General features: G+C 40.8%; 1 protein-coding gene across 1 annotated transcript; it reads left to right on the plus strand.

The window, feature by feature from the left end:
* The first annotated feature begins 5,802 nt into the window (after positions 1–5,802).
* Positions 5,803–26,776, plus strand: LOC109918766 (calponin-1-like). Its single transcript, XM_048617883.1, has 7 exons — positions 5,803–6,010; positions 9,991–10,112; positions 10,688–10,754; positions 13,096–13,233; positions 13,338–13,454; positions 24,372–24,518; positions 24,828–26,776. The coding sequence occupies exons 1-7, from the start codon at positions 5,951–5,953 to the stop codon at positions 25,140–25,142; spliced, it is 966 nt and encodes a 321-aa protein (XP_048473840.1). The 5' UTR covers positions 5,803–5,950; the 3' UTR covers positions 25,143–26,776.
* Positions 26,777–27,604: the final 828 nt, after the last annotated feature.

Below are 27,604 nucleotides of genomic sequence, written 5' to 3' on the forward strand. Positions count from 1 at the left end.
AAACTTCCAACACCCTCGGCAACACTTGTTACGGTGTATTGGCCATCACTAAGGAGAAGGTGCTGGGGAAGCCGAAAGGTCTGCAGGTAGATAAATCAACTGGACCAGATGGACTATACCCCAGAGTACTGAAGGAGATCGTTGAGGAGATTGTAGAAGCATTAGTGGTAAACTTTCAGGAATCACTGGAGTCAGGAATTTTCCCAGAGGTCTGGAAAATGGCTAATGTAACACATCTGTTGAAGGAAGGAGGCAGAAGGAAAGAAATTATAGGCCAATTAGCCTGACCTCAGTCATTGGTAAGATTTTAGAGTCCATTATTAAGGATGAGATTGCAGATTGCTTGGAAGTGCATGGTAAAATAATGTTGAGTCAGCACGGCCTTGTCAACAGGAGGGCATTCTTGATGAATCTATTAGAATTCTCTGAAGAGGTAATGAGCAAGTTAGACAAAGGAGGGGCCAGTGGACATGATCTATTTGGATTTCCAGAAGGCCTTTGAGAAGGTGCTGCAAAGGAGGGGCTGCTAAATAAGGTAAGAACCCATGGTGTTAGGGGCAAGGTACTGGCATGGATAGAGGATTGGCTGACTGGTAGAAGGCAAAGGAGTGGATATAAAGGTGTCTTTTTCAGGATGGTGTCTTGTTACTACTTAAGTCAGTGTTAAGATCATAACTATTCACGCCTTACATTAACAATCTGGACGAAGGAACTGAGGGCATTCTTGCGAAGTTTGCAGATGACACAAAGATAAGTGGAGGGACAGGTAGTGTTGAGGAGTTTTCATTCATTCATTTACAGGATGAGGGTATCGCCAGCTAGGCCAGCATTTATCCTCCAACCAGAGGACAGTTAAGAGTCAACCACACTTCTGTGGGTCTAGAGTCACATGTAAGCCAGACCAGGTAAGGATGACAGTTTATATCCATCCATTTACTGATGGCAGTAAAGATGTCCTTCCCTAAAGGACATTAGTGAACCAAATTGACAGTGGATTCATGGTCATCATCAGACCTCGATTCCAGATAATTGTTGAATTCAAATTGCACCATCTGCCATGGGAGGATTCAAACCTATGTCCCCAGAACATTACCTGGGTTTCTGGGTTAACAGCCCAGCGACAATACCACTAGGCCAACACCTCCCCTACTGCAGAAGGTCTTGGACAGGCAAGGAGAATAAGCGAAGTGGCAGATGGAATACAATGTGGTAAAGTGTGAGGGTTATGCACCTTGGTAGGAAGAATGATGGTGTAGACTATATTTTAAATAGAATCATAGAGTCATGTAGCATGGAAACAGACTCTTCAGTGCAACTTGTCCATGCCAACCATGTCCCCAAACTAAACTAGTCTCACTTGCCTGCATTTGGTCCATATCCTTCTAAACATTTCCTATTGATGTACTTACCCAAATGTCTTTTAAATGCTGTAACTGTACCTGCATCCACCACTTCCTTTGGCAGTTCAATCCACAACGAATCATTCTCTGTGTCAAAAAAAAAAATTGCTCCTCATGTCCTTCTTAAATTTTTCTCCTCTCACTTTAAAAATATGCCCCCTAGTTTGGAATTCCCCCACCCTGGGGAAATAAACCTTTCTATTCAACTTATCTATGTCCTTCATGATTTTTTTAAACTTCAATAAGGTCACCCCTCAATGTCCTATACTCTGGTGAAAAAAAGTCCCAGCCTATCCAACCTATTTTTATGACTAAAATCCTCCATTTCCAGTAAAATCCTGGTAAATCTCTTCTAAACCCTCTCCAGCTTAATAATACCTTTCCTATAACAGGGCAAGCAGAACTGGGCACAGTACTCCAGAAGAGGCCTTCCCAAAATTATGTGCAACCTCAACATAACATCCCAAATCCTATGCTCAAAGATCTGAGCAATGAAGGCAAGTGTGCTAAACACCTTAACCACCCTGTCTACATGTGATGCAAATTTCAAAGAATTATGTACCTGAACTTCAAGGTCTCTCTGTTCTACAACACTATCCAGAACCCTACTTTTAAGTGTATAAGTCCTGCCCTTGTTTGTTTTATCAAAATGCAAACCTTGCATTTATCCAAATTAAACACCACCTGCCACTCCTCAGCCCATTGACCCAATTGATCAAGATCTTTTTGTATTTTTAGATAAACTTCTTCACTGTCCACTATACCATCAATTTTGCTGTCATCCACAAACTTCCTATACATGCCACCTATATTCTCATCCAAGTTATTTATATAAATGACAAACAAAAGTGGATCTAGTACCAATCCCTGAGGAACACTACTGGTCACAGGCCGCCTACCACCAAGGCAATTTTGCATCCAATTGGTAAGCTACAAAGCTTTAGAAATCTGAGGCACCAAAGGACTTATGAGCTATAGTTCAGGATTCTCTAAAGGTTAACATGCAGGTTCAGTTGGCAGTTAGGTAGGCAAATGCAATGTTGACATCCATTTCGAGAGACTTGAATATAAGAGCAGGGATGTACTGCTGAGGCTGTATGATGCTCTGGTCAAACCTCATTTGGAATACTGTGAGCAGTTTTGGGCTCTGTATCTAAGAAAGGACGTGCTGGCCTTGGAGCAGGTTCAGAAGGTGTTCTCAAGAATGATCCTGTGGATGAAGGGCTTGTCATATGAGGAGAAGTTGAGGACTCTGGGTCTGTACTCGATGGAGTTTAGAAGGATGAGGGAGTATCTCATTGAAACTTACAGAATACTGAGCGGCTTAGATAGACTGGACATGGAGAAGATGTTTCCTCTAGCAGGAGAGACCAGGAACCCAAGGGCACAGCCCTCAGAATGAGTGGATGACCCAATATAACTGAGATCAGGAGGAATTTCTTCAGCCAGAGGGTGGTGAATCTATATGGAACTTGTTGCCACAGAAGATTGTGGAGGCCAAAGCATTTGGTATATTTAAGACAGAGATAGGTTTTTTGATTGATAAGAGATCAAAAGTTAGGGGAGAAGGCAGGAGAATTGGGTTGAGAAATCAAATATAACCAAATAATGGATCAGACTCATTGGGCCAAATGGCCTAATTCTGTTACTATGTCTTATGGTATTATGGTCAGTCGGTCAAGTCTATTGTTGTCCAATATAATAGCCGCAGACCATTTGTGGTTACTGAAAATCTAGATGTGACTAGTTGCATTTCTGATTAGAAAGATGTTTAGCATAAATAGGTTAATCTTATCAACAAAGCACATTTAAAATGCCAGATTTCCAGAGAATGGGATACGGAGTCTCTTTACAGATCAGTTTTCTACTGGGACCTCAACTGAACTCTTGAACATCCTTGGAATATCTTTTGGAGAAACTTTCAGCACCACTGGTAAACCTTACATTCAACCAAGTATGTCATCATGGAGATCTCATAAAACCACAGTCAATAAGAATCCAGGGAAAACTCTCCACTGGTTGGAGTCATACTTCATACAAAGGAAGATGTTTGTTGGAGGTCAGACATCTCAGCTCCTGGACATCTCTGCAGGAGTTCCTCAGGGTAGTGCCCACAGCCCAACCATCTTCAGCTGCTTCACCAATGACTTTCCCTCCATCATAATTCTTTGAAGTTTGCATCACGTATAGGTAGGGTAGTTAAGAAGGCATTTGGCATCCTTGCCTTCATTGTTCAGATCTTTGAGTATAGGAGTTTCTGAAGTATTGTGTCAAGTTCTTGTCGCCCTGTTATAGGAAGGATAGTATTAAGCTGGAGAAAGTTCAGAAATGATTTACCAGGATGTTGCTGGGAACGGAGGGTTTGAATTATAACGAGAGGCTGGATAGGCTGGGACTTTTTTCATTGGAGGATGGGAGTTTGAGGGGTGACCTTAGATAGGTTTATAAAATCATGACAGACGTAGATAAGTTGAATGGCAGGTGTCTTTTCCCTAGAGTGGGGGATTTCAAGACTAGGCAGCATATTTTTAAGGCGGGAGGAGAAGGATTTAGAAAAGACATGAGAATCAAATTTTTTACAGAGAGTGGTTCGTGTGTGGAATAAACTTCCAGAGGAAGTGGTGGATGTGGGTACAGTTACAATGTTTAAAAGACATTTAGATAAGCACACAAATAGGAAATGTTTGGAAGGGATATGGGCCAAGCACAAGTGAGACTAGTTTAGTTTGGGATTATGATTGGAATAGACTGGTTCAACCAAAGTTTCCATGCTATATGACTCTGACTTTGTAAGGTCAGAAGTGGGGATGTTCACTGATGATAGCATTATTCATTATACAGATACTGAAGCAGTCCATGTACAAATGCAGCAAGATCTGGACAATATTCAGGTTTTGACTGACAAGTGGCAAGTAACATTCATGCTACAAAAGTGCCAGTCAATGACCATCTCCAACAAGAAAAAATCTAACCATCACTCCTTCACGTTCAATGGCTTTACAATCACTGAATCCCCACTTTCAACATTCTGGGGGTCACTATTGACTAGAAACTGAACTGGACTAGCAATTTAAATGCAGTGGCTGCAAGAGCACGCCAGAGGCTAGGGAGCAGTGAATAACTCACCTCCTAACTCCACAAAACCTGCCAATATGTACAAGGCTCAAGGCAGGAGTAAGATGGAATGTTCCCTATTTGCCTGGATGACTGAAGCTCCAATAACACTCAAGAAGCTCAACACCATCCAGGACCAAGCAGGCCACTTGCTTAGCAGCACATCAGATCCAGTCACTCAACTACTGACACTCCGTGGCAGCAGTGAGTACCATCCACAAGATGCATTGCAGAAATTCACCAAGGTTCCTTAGACAACACCTTTCAAAGCCATTGGCGCTATCATCCGGAAGGACAAATGCAGCAGATACATGAGAGCACCACCATCTGCAAATTCACCTCCAAGCCACAGCCCATCTTGACTTGGAAATATATCACTACTACTTCAGTTGTTGCTGGGTCGAAGTCGTAGAAATCCCTAACTGCATTGTGGGTGTCCCTGCACCAAATGGATTGCAGCAGTTCTCGAAGAAAGTTCACCACCACCTTCTCAAGAACAATTAGAGATGGCCAATAAATGCTGGCCCAGCCAATGAAATCCACAACCTCTGAATTAATAAAATCAAACTACTTATTTCCTTCATGGGCCATTTCCTGGAGTGCTGGCTTGTACTGATACTCAAAATTATTCAATGCATTTCTATTCAACCAGGAACTTGAATGAAGAAGCATCACTTATCCTGCATATTATTAATTTATTAAGCTTTGTTCTAGGTTATTCTGTCCACTAACCTGTCATAACCATTGATACCTTTCCACTTTTCCAGATGCTGTTTAGTTAAAATAGCTCAGGAATTGCTTAAAATTCAGGCTGACTGTGTTCTATCAGAAGATTAAACACTCAAGTCCTATTTGTGTTGAATAACTCAAGATAACTTTGCTGAAAATTGAGCTTTTCTTTCTACAAAACTCTGTCACCTTGCCAAATACTGAAGTTCAGCAAAGCCTAGCTACTTAAAGGTTTGGTTAAATGCTGGAACTGCTCACTGGGACCTGGCTCTTTATGGGGATTGAATTGGCTGGTCTTCCTCAGGAGCAAAAACCCTCTTGATATTTTAAAAATTTCCGATTTTTCTTTTGTCCAACTCTAAAATTCTGATGTGAAATCAAACCAATCTCTGCTCAGATCCAAAATAAACAGACAACATGGAAAAAGTGACGACACTTTGTCAAATTCCAATAGGCAGGCATCACTGAAATTGTTAGCTAGACTTTCCTGATTTGCTGTCTTCTGAACCAATAGGACAAATTTCTCAGCCCCCAACTAATTCAAGAGTTTGAAAAGTTTGGAAATTTTATGGGACTCCCAGAACTATCGAGAGAGAGAGAGACAGCAAGCAAGCAAGCAAGCAAGCAAGCACGCACGCAGGCACGCATGCAAGCAAGTACAGGTGCTGGTGCATGGGGATTGTAAACTTGCAACAGGCAGCTCAGAGATGTCAGTCCATTTCAACAAGGGACCAGCATATGGTCTTTCAGCAGAGGTGAATCGCAAGGTAGGATCTAGCCTTTTTTTGTGTACGGAAATTCTGAGTGTGTGGATTATGTTATTTTACCCGAATGATAATGGTTAATGAGCCACAAGTCCACTAAAACATTTCATTAACTGTTTTCAGGTGATTTTAAGGTTGTGTTTAGAAACTTACAGAAAAGCACCAGCAATTTCTACTCTGTTCACTTTTAGCATCAAAGTAAGGCAATCTCTAGAAACTTTCCTCTAAATATTAGATAGCTTGTCAATGAATCAAGTTCCAATGAGAATTTGGGAAATGAATGTCAAAAATGGTCAGAGTTCAACAAAATAAAGATAGACAAGTGTGATTTAAATTCAGTGAAAAAGAAACAGAAGACATTTAACCCTCTAAAGTATTAATTCCACAGGACATAAACAGCAGCCAACAGGCAATTGTTAAATGGCTGTGGTCACATGGCTCCAGTCTGCATCTATTTTAGTTATTTTAAAATCTACTAACGCAATTTCAGAGTTTATAAAACTGAGACAGTTTTGAGAACTTCAGTTCATGAAACCTGGTTTCATAAACATTTCAACTTTAGTTATAGCCTCAATTTCATCGCCTCACTGGGACTAATATTAAAATCATTTAGCTGCAGTCTCACTGACAACAGTGGCATCCCCTTCTGAGTACAAAAGGCCAAAGAAGGTTAGAGATTACGTGAAGGAATGATAGATGTACTGAGCCCATTACCACAGAGTGTGGTACACAAACAATTTGTGTAGCAATTTGTTCAAATGAAAGGTTTAGCAGCAATTTCTTTTCTTGATGTAAATCTTCAGTTTAACACAGCAATTCAAATTTTATTCTATTTAATCATTTTAATTGCAAATGATTGGACATTGAGAATTAAACTTTCTTTTTATTTGCTTTATTATAGAGATGTACAGCATAGGTTAGATACAACAACTTGTATTTTATAACATCTACTGTTACAAAACATTCCAGGATGTTTCACAAAAGTGTAAAGAAACAGAATGTGACAAGAAACCACATAAGGACAGGTGACCAAAAGTTTGGTCAAATGTAGTTTTAAGGAGCATCTTAGAAGAAGGGGAGGGGAACAGAGAGAAAGAGAAATTTAGGGAGGAAATTCCAGAGCTTAGGGTCCAGACACCCAAAAGTACAGACACTCACATCAGAGCAAAAGGAGTTAGAGATGTGCAAGAAGCTTGGACTGGAGGAGCATGTAGATCTAAGAGAACAGGGATGATAGGTGAATGGACTTTGTGCAAGTTAGGATAGGGCTATAATCTGGATCAGCTCACATTTCAAGTGTGAAAGGGAGATGACCAACCATGACAGCATTGGAATTGTCAGGTCTGAATGCAACAAAGGATGGGCTGAGCCAGTTACAGAATTAATCAATGTTACTAAGGTGGATGTGGACTGTGCTCCTAATGGAGAGGATGTGGAATTGGAAGCAGAGCTTAGGGTCCAGTAAGATCCCAAACCCATGAACCGTCTGGCTCAGCCTCAGGAAGCTAACATGGAAAGTAATGGAGTAACCGTAGTAAACTATATTTCTTTTACCTTTCTCAGCCTATTTGCAGCTTTTGGCATGGGTGACCACAGTATCCATTGTCTTTACATGTACAAAATAAAAGAGATAAATAAACTGCAATATTGGATTTAATAGAACTAAGGGAAGAACAAGCTGCAAAAGCACACTACACTAGGAGATCGAGGTTGATTGCAACAAGTCAAAGGGTGAGCTAGAAAGCACGCCATTGACAAAGCAGCTGAACAGGAAACTAGTTAATGCCAGGCTCTACACCAGAAGCTTTCTGGACCTGAAACCACAGGCTATTTGAGATTGAGTTTTGAATCTGTCTTCTTTTTTTTTTCCCCTCAGTGGCCCTCTGTTCTGGAGTTCTGTCTGCTCCCATTGCTTTCTCATCACTCTGTGCCTCTGTCAAGCCTTTTGCAATTTAATTACTTCATTCTTCAATTCTACCACATACCTTCCTTTCTGTTCTTTCCTCCTGATTTTCTGCCACTATACTTGTTTAAAATCTGTTACATTTTGAACATTTTACAGTTCTGATGAAAAATTACAAATCTAAAATATTAACTTTATTTCTCTATCTGAAGATGCAGCCGAACTTTCCCTTTTATACTATGTGTGTCATTCTCTCTGTCTCTTCAAAGTGTTTCTCAACCAGTGAGATGCAGGGGCTGTCTAGATGGAACTCCAAGAATTGACATGCAGGTCAATGAAATGCAACGAATGGCCTCTCACTAATGACTAAATCACTGTCTCATTTTGTTTCTTTTTACTGTTCAGCAATTAAATTTCTTCTCAGCAAAATCATCAATCATTAATATCTAAAAATTTCCATAAATAGTTAATATTATACAGATCTGCAAATAAACATAAAACAAAAATACTTCCAGGAAAAAAAGTGGGATTTTGCTTTTATCATGGTGGATCAGGGATTTTTGACAAAATAGTTGGTGGCAGTAAAATGAGAGCCACTGCTTTAGAACATAAGAAACAGGAGGAGGAATATCACTATAGTTTCCAGCCTAGTCACCAATCAAGAGAACCATATTTGAAGTTCTGATTCAACTCCACTTTCCCACCGCATCCTCATATTCCTCATATTCCCATGATACCAAAAAAAATCAACAGTCACAATCTTGAAGTTCTCAGTCATACAGAATCTACAGCTTTCTGATTTAGAGAATTTAAAAGACTTGCAAAACTCAGGATGAACAGCTGCTTTCCTCTTCTCAGTCCTAAATGGATGACCGCTTATCCTAGACTTCTAGACTAACCAGGGAAAACATCCTCTCAGTGTCTACTCTGTTAAGACTTTGAAATTTTTGTAGATTTCAATGAGATAACTTGTCATACTTCAAAACTTTAGAAAACTTAGGCCCATTCTACACATAGGAGAGCCCTTCTGATCTCAGGAATCATTCTAGTGAAACTTTGTTGCACCCTCTAAGACAAGCACATCTTTCACCAAGGAGACAATAAACCTGTGCACTATACCCTTTGGATGATCTAATAGAGTTCTGCAAAATTATTATAGGGTTTAATAGAATAGTCACAGAAAGAGTCTTTAAATTTGCAAGAAGAAGCAAAACTAGAGGCTATCAATATAAAATAGTCACTAAAAATCAAATTGTGAGTTTAAAAGAAACATGTTCTTTTAACACTGGGAAGCTCAGAGGAACAGCAGGATCTTGAAGTGCTTGTCCACAAATCCCTGAAGGTGGCAGGGCGAGTTAATATGGTAGTTAAGGAGGCATACAAGACACTTGGCTTTATCATCATGGCATAGATTATAAGGTCATAGCTGGAGTACTGCCTGCAGTTCTGGTCTCCACACCATAGGAAGGATGTGATTGCACTGGAGGGGTGCAGAAAAGATTCACCAAAATGTTGCCTGGGATGGAACATTTCAGTTTTGAAAAGAGACTGAAAAGCTCAGGTTGTTTTCTTTAAAGCACAGAAAGTTGAGGGGGGACCTGATGGAAGTGTATAACATTGAGGGGCATGGACAAGGTGAATAGAAAGCAGCAGTTTTCCTCTTAGTCAGAAGGTCAATAACAAGGGGGCATAATATTAAGATGAAAGACAGGAGGTCTAAAGGGGATCTGAGGAAAAATACTTCCACACAAAGCTTGGTGGGAATCTGGAAAGCGCTATGTGGGAGGGTAATTGAGATGGGTAACCTTCAAGGCTATGGGCCTAATGCTGGAAAGTGGAACCAGTGTAGATTTAACGTAGCTTTGGCAGTACAGACTTGAAGGGTCTCTTCTGTACTCTATGAATCTATCTTTAACCAAAAAGTGATAATGTGGCACTTGCTCCTGGAGAGAGTAACTGAGGTGATTAGTACCATTGCATCAAGGGGAGTGTAGATACACAAATGAAACATAAAGAAATAGTTATTTGTGGCTGAGAGTTTCACCTGCATTTAATGTCTGATTTTATATGTGACCTATAGATTGCCCAGAAATATGACCCACAGAAAGATGAGGCTATTCGGAGGTGGATTGAAGATGTTACCGGAGCAACTCTTACAGAAAACCTAATGGAAGAACTGAAAAATGGAGTCATACTGTGCCAGTAAGCAGAAATTTTGGAAACATCCAAGATACAATTCTAGCAATAGAAGAATCCAAGTATAGAAGTCGCAAGCTGTTCACAGCTTGTGTGTGTGCATGAATATTTCTAACAATGCCTTTAAATTATATTTTTCACTGCACCCTGTGTCTTCTACCACCTTTGAATTTCTGTAACCATTCCTGAAATGCCTACCAGTGCCTCATTATTCTGTATTATTTGCCCATGCTTCTTTACACTTTACTCTCAACATTATTCCCTCAGAGCTGCAAGCACATGTATCCATGCAGCAGCCAGGAAGATATCACATATTGGAAGCAACTAGCCATATATAACAACAATAGTTTAAGGGGAATATTCCCCTTCAAAATGTTTTCCATAAGCCGGTCCCTTCCTTATCTCTATTGTTACCAATGCCTCACCATCCTGTCCTGCATCCATTACCAATCAGCCCTTAGTATACAGCTTCAGTACAGGCTAGTCAAACTTTATTGTGTAAAAGAGGTCCATAATTTACTTTTCCCACATTCTTATGAAAAGTATGATTGCATTTTATCTTGTATTTCCTTCTTTTTAAGGCTGATTAATAAACTGCAACCTGGTTCAGTGAAAAAAATTAGTGACTCACCTCAGAACTGGCATCAGGTAATAAGTGAATAGATTAAGTGTGTGCATAAGTTAATTGGTCTGGGCAACTGTGTGAATATGAAGAATTTTCTTCTTTTCTTAGGATGTTTAATTTTAAATCGGCCAGCATTTATGGTCCATCCATAATTGCCCTTTTAAAACTAATGAGTATCTTCATGAACTGTGTATATAGGTATATTTCTACAGCTGTTAAGTACAGAGCTCCAAGATTCTGACCCAGAAATGATGAAAGAGTGCTGTTATAGTTCCAATCAGCACATGTGTGACATGGAGAAGAAGTTGCAGGTTGTGGCATCCCATGTGCCTACTGCCCTTGTTCTTCTAAATGGTAGAAGTTGTGGTTTGGAAGCTGTAATGGAAAAAGGCTTAGGAGGTTAGTGTTGTATATCCTGAAGAGGGCATATACTACTGCTACTGTGTGCCAATGGTAGAAGGAGTGAATGTTTAAGCTGTAGAGGGGTATCATTCAGACTTGGATGCTCCTAAGCTTCTTGAGTGTTGTTGAAATAATGCTTGTGTAGGTAACTGTATTCTATCTCAGTTTTACTTGTGTCTTGCAGATAAGGTAAAGGCTTTGGGGCAAGAGGTGAGTTACCCACTGTAGAATTTAAAAACTTATAGCCACGGTATTTATAGTGGGTCTAGTAATGACTGTGGTCAATGGTGACCACACCCACCCCCACCCCCACCACAACCCCAACCAAACCACCCAACCTCCCAGCCCCAGAAACTTGGTGATGGGTGGCCTGATGATGCTATTGCTTTTGAATATCAGGGAAGGTGGTTCAGTGCTCTCTGGCTGGAGATGGTGACTGTCTGGCACTTGTGAGAAACAAATGTTACTTGCCACTCATCAGTCCAAACCTAGATTTTTGTCCAGACCTTGCTACATTTGGACATAGACTGCTTCAGCATCTGAAGAGTTGTGAATGGTGCTAAACATTGTGCAATCATCAGCAAATATCCCCACTTCTGACCTTACAATGGAGGGAAGGTCATTGATGAAGCAGCTGAAGATTGTTGGGTCTAGGACATTACTCTGAGGAACTCCTGACATGTCCTGGAGCTGAGATCCAGAAACACAAACATTCTCCTCTGAACCAAGAATGGTTCCAATCAGTAGACAGTTTATCATTTAATTCCTACTGACTTACATTTTATTGGAGCTCCTTGATGTCACACTTGGGTGTCGATATCAAGGACAGCCACTTTCATCCTATCTTTGGAATTCCACTCTTTGTCTACGTCTGGACCAAGTTCTAATGAGATCCAAGAGTCAAATGATCCTGACAGTCTACTCACCAGTGCTCAGCTTGTGTTCCATCAGAGAGTAAGTGCTCTTTCATAACAGCATCAACTTTGTTGACGATTGAAAGTAGACCGACAGGGTGGCAAATGGCTCTATTTAATTTGTCCTGCTTTTTGTTTATAGGAAATACCTTGTCAATTTTCTCATTCATGGCTAGATGCCAGTGTGGTACAGTTTGGCTAGCTGCAGCTAGTTCTAGAGTACAACTCTTCAGCACTGCAGCTGGATTATTGTCAATGTCTACAGCCTCTGTAGAGTCCAGTGTGCTTAGTTATTAATTATAGTGTGGGCTAAATTGATTTGAGCTGAAAACTGGGATCTGTGATGGTGGGGACTGTGGGAGAAGGCTGAGATTGATATTAATCAGCAGTTTTGGCTGAAGAAAGTTGCAAACACTTAAGCTTTAGATTTTGCACTCGTGATGGGCCCTGTCTTCATTGAAAATGAAGATGTGGTGATCCTCCTCCTTTTGTTGTTGTAGGGGCCATTGCCTTTGCCACATTGTGTCTCAGCCAGTCCTCATTTCGTATAAAAAGGTGATTGGGACAAGAATGATATTGATGACGGTGAAAACTTCAGTAAGAGGCAAAGATGCATCATGCATTCAGTACTGCTTGAAGATGGTTGCAATAAGAATAGTAACTATCTTGTAAAACCTTCCAGCTTTACATTTATGTGATGGATCTACATTAGCTGTCATTTCACCAGTCTGCGGAAGCTATGCTTAGGTTAAAGGCCTTTTGTGTGTAGGCATGTGTCAGTCAAACTTTTGCTAACTTGTGTGTGCTACCTCACACTAATTTAAATAGTGTGGTGTCTAGAATACAATTAATGATTTCTCTGGGTGTTATGGCGTGAGTGAGTGTGTGCAGAACTGGTGAGAGTGTGTGCAGGACGGCTGGCGAGAAGCTTTTTTCACTTTTCTGAAAGTTGTCCTAGCCCTCGCAGCCTAAGCTAATACAATTACAAGCAGCCAGTTCCTAAGAGTGGGAATTGTTTGTAGTGCTCACGATTGCTCTTTCTTGACAGCTGGAGAACATTGGGAACTTTATCAAAGCAATTACAAAATATGGGGTGAAACTTCATGACAGCTTTGAAGCCAACGATTTATATGAGGGTTGTAACTTAACCCAAGTTCAGACAACACTTATGGCCCTGGCTAGCATGGTGAGTGCTTCCACTGTGACTATTCTAATCTCAGCACGAGCTATTTGGTAGATTGTCTCTTGTGTTGAGCAAGTCAGACAAAGTTAAGCTTTTATTCTTCACAGGCAAAAACAAAAGGCTATCATACAAGATCGGACATCGGTGTGAGATATGCAGAAAAGCAGCAACGAGCTTTTGATAACGAGACACTGAAAGCAGGACAGAATATCATTGGACTACAGGTAAGAACAAACACAACAATGGAAGGGGGCCACTGCTTGGGAAACTGGAGTGATGCCGCATGTACACTGCATACCACTGGAGGAAGGGGAATTAAACTGTTTGTGCAGTAGAGACATTCCACATCAGAGTTTATTTGGACAAGGTCAGAAATGACACTACACCAGGTTATAGTCCAATAGGTTTATTTGAAAACACACAAGCTTTCGGAGCATAGCCCCTTCATCAGGTGAAGTGAGAAAGAAGCACACAGAAAACAGAATTTATAAGTAAAAGATCAAAGGGTCACAAAACTGATGAGGATGTATTGAACAAACCTAAAATGCTGTTAAATCTTTAATCAGTTAGAAGGTTTTAATTGATTAATATGTGTATGTAGATATCCAAATTGCTTTCAAGTCACTGCCCTGAGAGAACTAAAGGTTTTATCATTGTAAAGAAGAGGTGACATTTTAGGTCAGACAATGCATGTTAGATGTGAAGTCTTGTTTAGAATCTGTTTGTGTTTTGGTTTGGAGTCAGACTGGTTTTATTTCTAAAGTAGGAATTTATAAAATACCACATTGACTAACTGTCAATAAATTGTGTGCTTTTTGAAGAAAATAAAATGTATCTGCAAATACAAATTCACCCCATAGATTTATATATGTGTGTGTGAGAAAGGGAGAGAGAGACTGTGTGTGTATGTGAGAGGGAGAGAAAGAGAGTGTATTTTCTGTGTGTTTGATAGTGTGTGTGAAAGTGAGAGGGGAGAGAGCGAGAGAATGTATGCGTGTGTGTGTGAGGGGGGTAGAGAGAGTGTGTGTGGGTGTGAGCATCTGTGGGAGTGAGTGTATGGGGGAGAGAGTATATGGGAGAGTGTGTGTGTGTATGTGTATGTGGGAGAGAGAAAGTGAGTGTGTAGGAGTGTGTGAGAGTGGGACTGTGTTTGTTTGTGTGAGAGTGTGAGTGTATGTGTGCGTTTGAGGGAGAGAGAGAGTGTGTGCCTGTGTATGTGTCTCTCTCTCCCACACACACAGACACACACTCTCTATCCCTCACACACACACCCTCCCTCCCTCCCTCTCTCTCTCACACTCTCTCACACACACACACACACTCTCAGACTCCCACACACTCACTCTTCCACATACACACTCCCTCTCTCTCTCACACTCTCCCAAACACACGCACTCACCCTCACTCTCTCCCGCACACATTCCATTTGCCTCCCTATTACCTGCTGAACTTGGATGCTAGTTTTTGGTGGTTCATGCATAGTGACTCCCAAATCACAATGTGCTGCAGCTTTTTGCAGTCTTTCAGCATTTAAATATTATTCAGCTTTTATATTCTTCCTACAAAGGGCATAACCTCACATTATATTCCCTCTGCCAAGTTTTTGCCCACTCACTTAACTAGTCTATGTCCTTTTGTACATTCTGTCTCATCCTCACCACTTGCCTTCCCACCTACTTTTGTGTTATGTACAAACTTGGCAATAGTACATTCACTTCCACCATCCAAATTATTAAAATATAAATAATTGTGGCCCCAGCCCTGATCCCTGTGGGGCTCCACTAGTTACAGGTTGCAATCTTGAAACTGCTCCCTTTATCCCCACTGTCTGCCTCTTATTAGTTAACTGATCCTCTATCTGTGCTGATATACTACCTCCAACAGCATTGGCTGTTATCAAGTAGCCTTACGTGTAGTACCTTATCAAACACCTTTTGGAAATGTTACATCCACTGCTTCCCCTTTACCTTTCCTGCATGTTACTATTGCGGCTTTCCAAATGACACTCACTCACACAGACTGATAAAAGGCTAAAGTTTATTCAAACAAATGGATATTACAAGTACTTACAAATTATACAGAATACTAAGTAAAAACCGGAAGAACTACAGATGCTGTAAATCAGAAACAAAAACTGAAATTGCTGGGAAAGCTCAGCAGGTCTGGCAGCATCTGTGGATAGAAAGCAGAGTTAACATTTTAGGCCCAGTCCAGTTTAGCAATTCTCACTACTGATCAATGTTTGGGCTGAGGTTAAATCATGTTTCCAAGATTCACACCCAACGCTCACTCATCTTCAGCTGACCTGTTCAGTCACACTTCTGTAGCCGTCATCTCCAGATGTTTCCATTATCCTATGATTTCCTCATGCTGTAGTTTCTGCAGTTTCAGTCCATTCCACTCTTCGAGCCTAGTTGCCGTTTCTTGCACGCTCAGCACAATTCGTGTGGTTCACCATTTCATCCACAGTTCTTGTATTTAGTCAAGTTGTTCAAGTGCATAAGTCCACATTATTTCCTCAAAGAAGTCTAATAAGTGTGTACGGTATGATTTCTCCTTTATGGAGCCATGCTGACTGTGTCGTTACGGTATGCATTTCTAAATGCTCTATTAGACCCTTTACCTGTTTGTTTTTGATCTTTTTTTTAAAATAAGTGTTACATTTGGAGTTTTCCAATCCTCTAGGACTTTCCAGAATCTAAGGATCCTCAGAAGATTATTACCAAAGTATTCACAATCTCTGCAGTTCTTTCTATAAGGTCCTAGGATGCAACCCATTAGGCTGAGGGGGCTTAGCAGCCTTTAGCTCCATTAGGTTCCCTAGTACTTTTTCTCTCGTTACCATCATTGAGGTCTACAGCACAGAAAAGACCCTTCAGCCTATCAAGCCTGCAACAATGAAAAACAACTGCCTATTCTAATCCTGGTTTCCAGCACTTGGTCCATAGCCTTTTGTGCCTTGGCATCACAAATGCACATCTAAATAATTCTTAAATGTTATGAGTGTTGCTGCCTCTACCACCCCTACAGGCAGTGAATTCCAGTTTCCCACCATCCTCTGTTTCTCAACCTCCTTCCCTGTATCTGAAATCTATGCCCCCTCATCATTCATTTCTCCACCAAGGGGAAAAGTTCCTTCCTGTCTATGGAGACATAGAAAACAGGAGCAGGAGTGGGCAACTCCTTTGCCATTCCCAGTGATTACGGCTGATCATCCAAGTCAAATAGCTTGTGCCTGCTTTTCCCCCCATGTCCTTTGATCCCTTAGTCCCAAGTGCTGTGCCCATTTCCTCTTGAAATCATACAATGTTTTGGCCTTGACTGCCTTCTGTGGTGTCAAATCCATTTGCTCATCACTTTCTGGGTGAAGAAATTTCTCCCCATCTCAGTCCTAAAAGATTTACCCTGTATTCTTCAACTGTGAGCCTTGCTTTTCGACTCCCCTGCCACCGGGTCATCCCTCTTGCATCTACCCTGTATCATTGTTGAATTTTATAGGTTCCTATAAGATACCCCACCTCATTCTTTTAAACTCCAGCAAACATAATCCTAACCAAATCAGCCTCGCCTCATATGTCAGTTCTGCCCAGAGTCAGCCTGGCAAACCCTTCATTGCACTACCTCTATTACAAGAATATCCTTCCTCAAATTAGGAGACCCAAACTCTCAATTATCTACATTATACTGCTTCTACTATGCATTTGCCCAATCAATCAGCTTATCCAAATCACACTGAAGCACCTCTGCATCCTTCTCCACAGCTTACCCTCCCCACCCAAACTTGTATCATCTGCAAATTTGAAAGTTACATTTAGTTTCCTCATCTATATCATTAGTATATATTGTGAATAGCTAGGATTCTAGCACCGGTCCTTGCAGTATGTATCCCACTAATCACTGCCTGACATTTGGATAAAGACCTGTTTAGTCCTATGGTTGCCTATCTATGGTTGTTCTGTATTTATTTCCTCCCCCACTTTTGCCTAATTATTTTGTATCTTTGGAATGCTATTAGTGTCTTCTACCATGAAGACTAATGCAAAGTATTTATTCAGCTGTTTTCTGGTTCCCCATTACTATTTCCTATGCCTCATTCTCGAAGAACCCTAGTTCACTTTGGCTTCTCTCTTGCTTTTCAAATAATTAAAGAAGTTCTTACCACCCCTTTTTACATTACTTGCTAGTTTACCCTCAAAGTTCATTTTGTCCCTCCACTACATATCTGGTTATCTTTTGTTAGTTTTTAAAACTTTCCCAATCCTCTGGTTTACCACTAATTTTTGCCACATTATATGTTTTCACTTTCAATTTGATACTGCCCTTAACTTCTTTGGTTAACTATTGTTGGTCTAACTCTTCTTTCTTCCTCACTAGGGTATCTCTTCACTGAGAGTCGTGAACTATTTTCTTTAATCTGCCAACGTTCATCAACCGTCTATTCTGCCAAACTGGTTTTCCAGTCCACTCCGGCCAGCAATGTCTTATCTGAGTTTAGCATATGTACTTCCAACCCAAGTTTCTAACTCTCAAACTGATTTCCTTTTTACTCTGATATCATTTGTTGTGAAACCTGAAAGAGTTGACAAAAGATTTACGAGGCTGTTGCTAGGGTTGGAGGGTGTGAGCTATAGGGAGAGGCTAAATAGGCTGGGGCTATTTTCCCTGGAGCGTCAGAGACTGAGGGGTGACTTTATAGAGGTTTATATAATGATGAGGGGCATAGGTAGGGTAAAATGACAAAACCTTTTCCCCGGGGTGGGGGGAGTCCAAAACTAGAGGACATAGGTTTAGGGTGAGAGGGGAAAGATATAAAAGGGACCTAAGAGCAACTTTTTCACACAGAGGCTGCAGTGTGTATAGAATGAGCTGCCAGAGGAAGAAGTGGAGGCTGGTATGATTACAACATTTAAAAGGCATCTGCATGGATCTATCAATAGGAAGGGTTTAAAAGAGATATGGACCAAATGCTGGAAAATGAGACTAAATTTATATCTGGTCAGCAAGACAAGTTGGACTGAAGAGTCTGTTTCCGTGCTGTATATGTCTACGACTCTATTTATTTAAAACTTGTGTTATTTCACATTACCAGATCCAAAATAGCCTAGTTGGAACCCCAGTACATTGTTCTGGAAAACTATTGATGTAAAATATGAATTCTTCTTTCTGGGTGTTTCTGCCAGTTTGATTTTTGCAATCAACCCAAAGGTGAAGGTCACCTAAGATCAGTGTATTGTCATTTTTACATTGCCGTCATTATTTCCTGATTTATTGTCTGTCTTAGAGTTCAGCTACTGTTAGGGAGCCCATAGAATACTTCCACTATCTTAGTCCACTTATTATATCATTTCCTCCACCCATACAGATTCTACATTTTCTCATCCAAGATAACTTATTGAATTCGCACTTTTTCCATCTCTTGCTAACAAAGCTATTCCACTACCCTTTTTCTTCCTGCTTGTCTCTTTCAAAGTTCCCAGCTTTAATCTCCTTGTGACCATGTCTCCATAATGGATAGAAGATCATACCGGCTACCATTTATTTATTTTGTTCTGTACTACATATACTTAAGCACAGAGATATTAATCTTACCTTTTTACTACATTTTCCCTCTTTGGTTTTATTTACTTTTGCTTTTCAATGTTTGTATACTCTGTCCCTTCCTGTCTCATTTCTGGGTATCATTACCTAAATAGCTGCCCTGCAATGCTGTCATATGCTTTAGCTTTTTCAGGATATGTATCCCCTCTATGGATGCTGGAGAACTTGGAGAAATAAATAGTGATTATCTTGAATAGTGACCATAATACAGAGGAGGTGGTGCTGGTTATTTTAAAATGCATAAAGGTGGATAAGTCCCCAGGACCTGATCAGGTGTACCCGAAAACTCTGTGGGAAGCTAAGGAAGTGATTGCTGGGCCCCTTGCGGAGATGGTTTTTTTTAATCATCGAAAGCTGTAAGTGAGCTGCCGGAAGACTGGATGGTGGCTAATGCTGTGCCATTGTTTAAGAAAGGTGGTAAGAAAAAGCCAGGGAACAAAGACCGGTGAGCCTGACATCAGTGGCGGGTAAGTTGTTGGAGGGAATCTGGAGGAACAGGACTTGCATACATTTGGAAAGGCATGGACTGATTAGGGATAGTTGTAAGAAATCATGTCTCATAACTTGAGTTTATGAAGAAGTGACAAAGAAGATTGATGAAAGCAGAGTAGAGCACGTTGTCTATATGGATTTCAGCACAGGTTAGACTGGTTCACAAGATTAGATCACATGGAATTCAGGAACATTTAGCAATTTGGATACAGAACTGACTCGAAGGTGGGAGACAGAGGGTGGTGGTGGAGGGTTGCTTTTCGGACTGGAGGCCTGTGACCAGCGGTGTGCCACAAAGATTGGTGCTGGGTCCACTGCTTTTTTTCATTTATATAAATTATCTGGATGTGAATATAGGAAGGATAGTTAGTAAGTTTGCAGATGATAATAAAATTGGTGGAGTAGTGGACAGCGAAGAAGATTATCTCAGAGCTCAATGGAACGTTGATCAGTAAGGCCGAAGGGCCGAGGAGTGGCAGACAGAGTTTAACTTAGATAAATGTGAGGTGTTGCGTTTTGGTACGGCAAATCAGGGCAGGACTTATATACTTAAAGTGAAGGTCCTGAGGACTGCAGCCGAACAAAGAGACCTTGGAGTGCAGGTTCAGAATACCTTGAAAGTGGAGTCCCAGGTAGACAGGATAGTGAAGAAGGCATTTGGTATGCTTGCCTTTATTGGTCAGTGCATCGAGTATAGGAGTTGGGAGGACATTAGTTGGCCACTTTTGGAATAACGCGTACAATTCTGTCTCCCTGCTGTACAAAAAATGTTGTGAAAATTGAGAAGATTCAGAAAAAATTTTACACGGATGTTGCCAGCTTTGGAAGGTTTGAGCTACAGGGAGAGGCTTAATAGGCTGGGACTATATTCCCTGGAGCCTCGGAGGCTGAGGGGTGACCTTAAAAGGTTTATAAAATCATGAAGGGCATGACAGGGTGAATAGCCAAGGTCTTCTCCCAAGGTAGGGGAGTCCAAAACTATACAGGCTAGGTTCGAGGTCAGAGTGGAAAGATTTAAAAGGGATCTGAAGGGCAACTTTTTCCATGCAGAAGGCGATGGAGGTGGTGGAGGCTGGTACAATTACAACATTTAAAAGGCATCTGGGTGGTTATATGAATAGGAAGGGTTTAAGGGCCAACTGCTGGTAAATGGCACTTGATTAATTTAGGATATCTGGTCTGCATGGACGGATTGGCTCAAAGGGTTTGTTTCTGTGCTGTACATCTCTATGGTTCTATAATCCAAACCGCCTCTATTTAGTTTAAAGCCCTCTCTACATCTTTAATTATTTGATTTGCACTAGTCAAGTGAAGCCCATCCCAGGAGAACAGCTCCCTTCTACTCCACTACTGGTGCCAGTGCCCCATGAACTGAATTACCACTGCAGTAGGATGAGTGCAAGAGCTGGGGGCCTAATGTCAGGGCCTAGGGTCCAAGGTCCAAGAGGGAACAGCTAATTGCCAGAGCTGGATGCCAGCTGTGTTTTGCTGATGTCAGGAAGGAGTCAAGGCCAGCAGGGGACGTGGCGGTCATCTTTTTGTCAAAGAGGACAAAAGGGATGGTTGGGAGGGAAGACGGAGGCTGCATGGGGGATAAGGGAAGACCCAGAAACTGCAGAACATGCTGTGGGAGAAATGAAGGCTACAGAAGGGGTGTCAGAAACGTCATAGGAAGGTGAAAAGCAGGAAGCTGCAAGTTGTACAGGCTTGGAGTTTGTGTGTGTGGTGTGTGTGCACGAGGGAAAGAAGAGATAGGGAAGCTGCAAAGTGAGAACAGTTTATAGTCTGTCAACATGGGAAAACTCAGCTAAATAGAAGTAAGGAAAACTTGTGTTTACAACAGGTATAAGGCAGAAAATGCAATTGAAAATCAATTGGAATACCGAAGATGCAAGCAGGGAGACAAAAAAGCAAATATGAACTATTAAAAGACTAGTGCATAAAGGGGAAATCCCAAAGTCTCAAGCATATTAAAATAAAAGAGCAGTAGGTTTGATCAGAAACCAAGAAGACAACTTACAGATGGAGACAGGGGACATGGCTGGTACTAAATGAATTCCTTGCATACGTATTTACAAAGGAGAATGCTGCCCAGCTCAGGGTGACAGAGGAAGAAACCTTATCAACTAGAAGGGATTAAATTAATAAGGAATAAGTCTTGGATAGATTGTTGGCACTGGAACCGGATGAGATGTACCAAAGGATTTTGAAGGAAATGAGGTCAAAAATTGCAGAGAGATTGGACACAATCTTTCAGTCTTCTGTATAGTGATTTTAACAGTGCCAGTCAGGTGGTCCTCAGAAGTCCCCTGACTGGGACTGTTAATCTGGTTAAATCAGGGAGCGCTGGCTGACAGATAAGAATGGGAGTGTCAGACATCCTGTTCAATCTGAGCTGGCTCTGAGGGAGCTGGATCAGTGTCAAGGACTCTGTACGTGTAAATAAATCACAGGACACCAGCCTGTGTGGAGTTATTCCACTCTGGACTCAAGGGAGCTGCCAGAAGACTAGAGAAATGTTAATATTACAGCCTTGTTCAAAAAGGCAAACTAAAGCTAGGAGGGGGTCTATGGCCCCCGTGTTTTCCCCTATTCCCTGTGCAGTCTCCATCTTCCCTCCCAACCACCACTTTAGGCCACCTTAGAGCAAATAAGATGTAGATTTAAAAGTGATGTGCAAACAAAACAAGGGTGATGGGAGAAAAAAAATCTTTTTCACACAATGAGTAGTTAGGGTATGAAGTGCAGTGCCTGGAAATATGGGTAAGATAGATTCAAGAGGGCATTCAATGGTTTTTTGACAGTATGATGTGCAGGGATATGGGGAAAAGGCAGAAGATTGGCACTAGGTAGTTGGTCTAGATAATACAGCCAGTGCAGGCATGATGGGTGAATAGTCCCCTTCTGCACCATAATAATTGATTATGTAATAATTGACATAATGAATTATTTGCAACAGAACGTGGTATCCCGAGCTAAAAGTTGCATATGATCACGAGCTACTCCATGCAGAAGATTGTTGTGGATGCTATAGTAATTACTAAATTTAAATCTGAGATTGAGATGTGAGATAAAGTATGAAAGGGCCTGGTTAAAATATTCCAGCTACACGAAAGTGTGATGGAAACACAGCAGATGTGACCTCACCAATATGAAATAGGATGATGACTTGCTGTATGAAATACATATCAGTTATTTTGCTTATGTATGCTCGCTGTCTTATGTCAATTTAAATATATTATCTAGGAAAATTTAATGCTTTCCTTATCTGTTAATGCATTAAGTTTAATGGGGTTGATAATTGTGATTTTGATGAATTCTTCTATATTTGCTTCTGTGCAAGTCCAAATATGTCAGCACAAACATCGAAGGTAATGTTACTACATGAATATATTATCTAATAATGAAAAAGCAGCATGTGAAAACCAAGTAAAAAAGGCCTTGAAGAGGAGTCCTCAAAAAATAAATTGTGCCCTGCTCCACCATTCTCCAAATGCAAGCCCTGCTACTGACACATCCATAAAAGATTTTTTTTTAAATCAACACTATTGTGGTTTGGATGAGTCAAGTGATAGAATAGGAAGTTTCATTAGGTGGTAAGATATCATCACCTTGGAGTCAATGACATTACATTGATGCATTTATCCAACTCAGCTCATGGATGTTAGAGGCATCATTTATACGAGCAGACATTCTGGACATCGTTACAGAGAAAGAGTGTTCCAATAACCAATTCACTGTTGACAGGATCAGCTCTGGCAGAAAGGAAAGATAAGCCTTCAGTGGAATCATATGGCAGGATAATTGGTGAGAATAGGATGGGCAGTTGATGCTGTTCATCAAGAATGCCTCAATAGAGTATCTTGTGGACACCAAAGACAGCAGAGAGAAACTACAGGCTTATCTAAGAGGAAGTTGAACGTGAGATGGAAGCTAGAGATTAGGAAGGTTGTAGACAAATGAAGGGCAAGATGGGGGTATTTTGATGGCTGGGCAGGCTAATACCTGGGCAAGGAGAAATGAAAATAGAGGAGAGTGAAGAAGGAAAATGGGGAAGAAAACAAAGCAGAAAGAGAAATGATAGGCTTGATTCCACAGCAGCAAACAAAATGAATAGGCAGGGAAAAAAAATGGTTGAGACACCAAAATACAATTTTCATTCCTGCAGAGAAGTGACAACAACCGTAGATCTTTCACAGAATCACAGAGTACAGAAGAGGCCCTTCAGTCCATCGGGTCTACTCTAAATCTATTCTAGTCCAATTTTACATCACTTGGCCCATAGCCTTGAATGTTATGATATCTCAAGTTCTCATCCAAGTACTTTTTAAAGGTTGAGGTTTCCTGCCTGAACTACCCTCTAGGCAATATCCCCTCTAAGCTGCATGACTGCACACACGTAGCTTTTCTGATGTTCCACACATGGCAATCTGTGTCAGCATACCTACTGCAGCAGTGACTTCCAGTTCCAGAAGTCGCTGATCACATGGGGCTCAAAGACCCATGCAGCACCAGGAAGAAAACTACAGGGAATGCTGCTCCCAGGCAATGCATTTCTATTTTTAATGTATTTTTTGGAATAATAGCAAGCTTAGCTCTTTTCATTTTTTTTTGTCATTCTCTTTCACCCCACTGATTTCATGAAGAATATGTACAACTGCAGATTTTGTAGTAGGCTTTGCCAGTGATAAATAAAAGGGGTAACTGCACTGTACACTGGAGAGAGGAACTTTGCAGTATACACAGTTTGGTATGAGTGCACAAACAGCCTGATAATCAGGGGAAACCCAAAAGCTCAAACAAGTGATTTTCTTGAGACAAGTAATTTCCTTAAAATTAACTAGAGTTAGAAGGCTGCTTTTCTGTTAAAGGGATGTTCAACTTCACAGTTGGGAAAGATTTCATTCCAATCAGTGAGATTCCTTTTCCTGCAAGATGACCTTCCACTGCAACCCCTACCCAACCCCTCCAAAACCACTGTCACCACCCAAGCGAGAGCAAGTTTCACACACACACACTTTTGCATTCTGATGTGCTAATTTTTCTTCCAGATGGGGACAAATAAATTTGCCAGCCAGCAGGGGATGACAGCATATGGTACCAGAAGGCATTTATATGACCCAAAAACTGGAGTGGAGAAACCACTTGACCAGACTACCATCAGTCTCCAAATGGGAACCAACAAGGGGGCAACCCAGGTATGGGGAAGCATCTGAAAGCATCAAGACGGGAGGAACAAAGTTGATATTTTTAGAAAACAATGACTTCTATCTAAAAAAGGCACCGTATGAGAGCATCACCTCGTTGCTGTTTAAAGGAAGTGGTTAAATCTTTAACTGGTATGGAAGAATAAAGTTAATTTTATGGAGTAAACACTCAGAATATGATACAAGGTGGGTGGCAGATTGTAGACAATATGAGCAGAGGACATGGCAAGGGGTTTAAAGAATGCAGCGGACAGGTAGGTACACTGATCATTCTTTAACAAAACATATTGCTGATTTCAGGCTGGAATGACTGCTCCAGGGACACGAAGACACATCTTTGACAACAAACTTGGAACTGAAAAATGTGATTCCACCATTGTGTCGCTGCAGATGGGGACAAACCAAGGGGCTTCACAGAAAGGGATGACTGTGTATGGGTTAAGCCGGCAAGTATATGATCCCAAGTACTGCTCCACTCCCAACTTCCCTATCAACGATGGGAACCAGCTAACCAGTGGCTCTGAATGCAGTGAGAGTGACTACCCAGCAGAGTACAAGTACATTCAGCAAACAGATTCCAATCGTCATAAGCAAATGTATCAGAATTTTGAATGAAAGCAGAATGGCACTGCTTAACAAATTGGCTTATACAAATGTGCATCGCAGCCTCACACGTCTCTCAGTTACAAGCCACTTAGCTACACAGAACGCTTTGTTGCTAGTGCAGTGACTGAAACCCATGTTAGGCTCTGCTGGTTGAATTATATTTGGACACCTGAATAATTTCTTTAAAACAGTGCTGGGTGGTCAATCAACTCCAAAAGCAGTGAAATAAGCCAGACTAATGTAATAATTGGCAAAGTACCCTGAATGTATCCACCCAGATCTAGTTTAAAACAGTCACCTCTCCCCCTACCCAGCTTGCATATTCATTATAACATTTTAAAAATAACATTAAAATAAAAATTACAAGTTCAATTTTAATTTCTTTCCTACTCACCAATTTGTCAGCACTGGTTCATTGTTTACAAATCTTTCTGTAAATCGACTCATTACAGTAAACTTGTATACAATGCATAAATTGGCTACCATTGGAACCACCCTTTCTACGGTGACCCACGCAGGGACACACTGCACTGATCTACCAATCATTCTTAGGTTGTTTTATTATGAGCTTAGCAATGATGTATTGAGCAAATTTAACAATTCAGGCACTGAACGAGATGGATGTGCGTCACTGGGGCAAGGCTAATTCTATAACACTAACTTTGAAAACTGATCCCACTATTTTCATTACTGCGATGTTTGTGTGGTAGTATTGAAACTGAAATTTCAAAGTGTGAAGCAGTTTAACATCCAACTCAGCACTGGTACAGAAACAGAGGAAAACCTGAGGTGATAAGAATGTTTTAACAGCAGTTAGGTTAGTTTTTAGATTTTGTGTTCCTTTAAGTATTGACAGTGTTTAAACACTATGACCAGCAGTTATCTAGTGACTTGTGTAAATCTGCTCACATCAGCACTTCTCAAATTCAACAAACACCTCCCAAGTTGCAGGCACACAATTAGACTCAGAACTCTATCAGAACATCACAGGGTCACACCAGATCTCTGTACTTTGTTCACCTGGCTCACTATGGTTTATTCAGAAACATTACAAAAACGTGTAGCAGTTTAATAGTCAGACAAACAAGACATGCTATTTCATTTCAAAGAACAACAGAATGACAACCAACCTCAAAATAAACTTGGCCACCAGGCAAGCCTCACATAAGAGCTCAATCAGCTAGTCACTGATTACATCAGGTCCATTTGACTAAGCTTCAGCTGTTCTCAGCTTCCGTGCACAGGCTCAGTACCTAGTGGACCCAATGTCCATGTATGGGCTCAGCATACCATACTTGTGTCAGTTCTCCAGTTTACAGTCTACACTAGGTAATATCACTGCAGAAACACATCAATGATGGAAGACGTAGATAGAATGGATTCAAGTAGGCTCAAATGTAGTGACCAACTTCCACAAATCACTTCAGTCAGTCTCAAATTGAATCAGGAAATCTCCAGACAGCATTAATTCTTTGCCTGTGATCTGGATATGTGATTGTTAACAATTCAGTAAGTGATGTTAAACTACCCTATGTGGCTAATTAAAGGATCTTTTACTGAAAAGAGTTTAATGTGAATTGTGTACTGCTGTCCTAATACAGAGCACGATGCCATTGTTAGTTAATAAAACCAGACTAAACCAAGCTTCTGATTTATTGAATAAATGCTCTTGCAGCTCGTGTTCTTGCCTGAACATTTCAGGCACTCTTAACCAGTACTTCAAATGCTCTGATTCAGACATTGGATTCAACAAATTCATTGACACTTTCCCAAAGCATTCTTGTGGAGAACATGAAAGTAACAAACCCTCAGGTTTCAATTCTAAAGTATTTACCAAGGGTAGGGCACATGTTTAGGGTCAGAGGGGAAAGATTTAAAAGGAACCGAAGGGGCAACTTTTTCACACAGAAGGTGTTGTGTGTATGGAATGAGCTGTCAGAGAAAGCAATGGAAGCTGGTACAATTACAACATTTAAAAGGCATCTGAATGGGTACATGAATAGGGAGGATTTAGAGAGATTATGGGCCAATCCTACAAATGGGACTAGATTAATTTAGGATATCTGGTTGGCATGGACGAGTTGGACGGAAGGATCTGCTTCCATGCTGTACATCTCTATGACAACTTTTTTTAAAAACAGAGTTGTTAGTGTGTGGAATGAACTGTCAGAGAAAGGGGTGGATGCACTGCTTAAAAGATATTTGAATAAGTATATGAATAGGAAGAGTTTGGAGGGATATGGGCCAAACGCAGGCAATGGAGCTGGTTTAGTTTTGGCACATGGTAGGTGTGGGCTAGTTTGACCAAAGGGTCTGTTTTCATGCTATATGACAACCTGCTGTTCCCCCAACAATGGGGGAAGATAGTACCATAGTGGTAACGTCACAAGAATTTAAATTGAATCAATAAAATATGGAATTGAAAACTAGTTTCAGTAATGATTACCATTAAACAATTACTGATTGTTATA

This window comes from Rhincodon typus, chromosome 38 (genome assembly GCF_021869965.1).
Source record: "Rhincodon typus isolate 14 chromosome 38, sRhiTyp1.1, whole genome shotgun sequence".
Lineage (NCBI taxonomy): Eukaryota > Metazoa > Chordata > Chondrichthyes > Orectolobiformes > Rhincodontidae > Rhincodon > Rhincodon typus.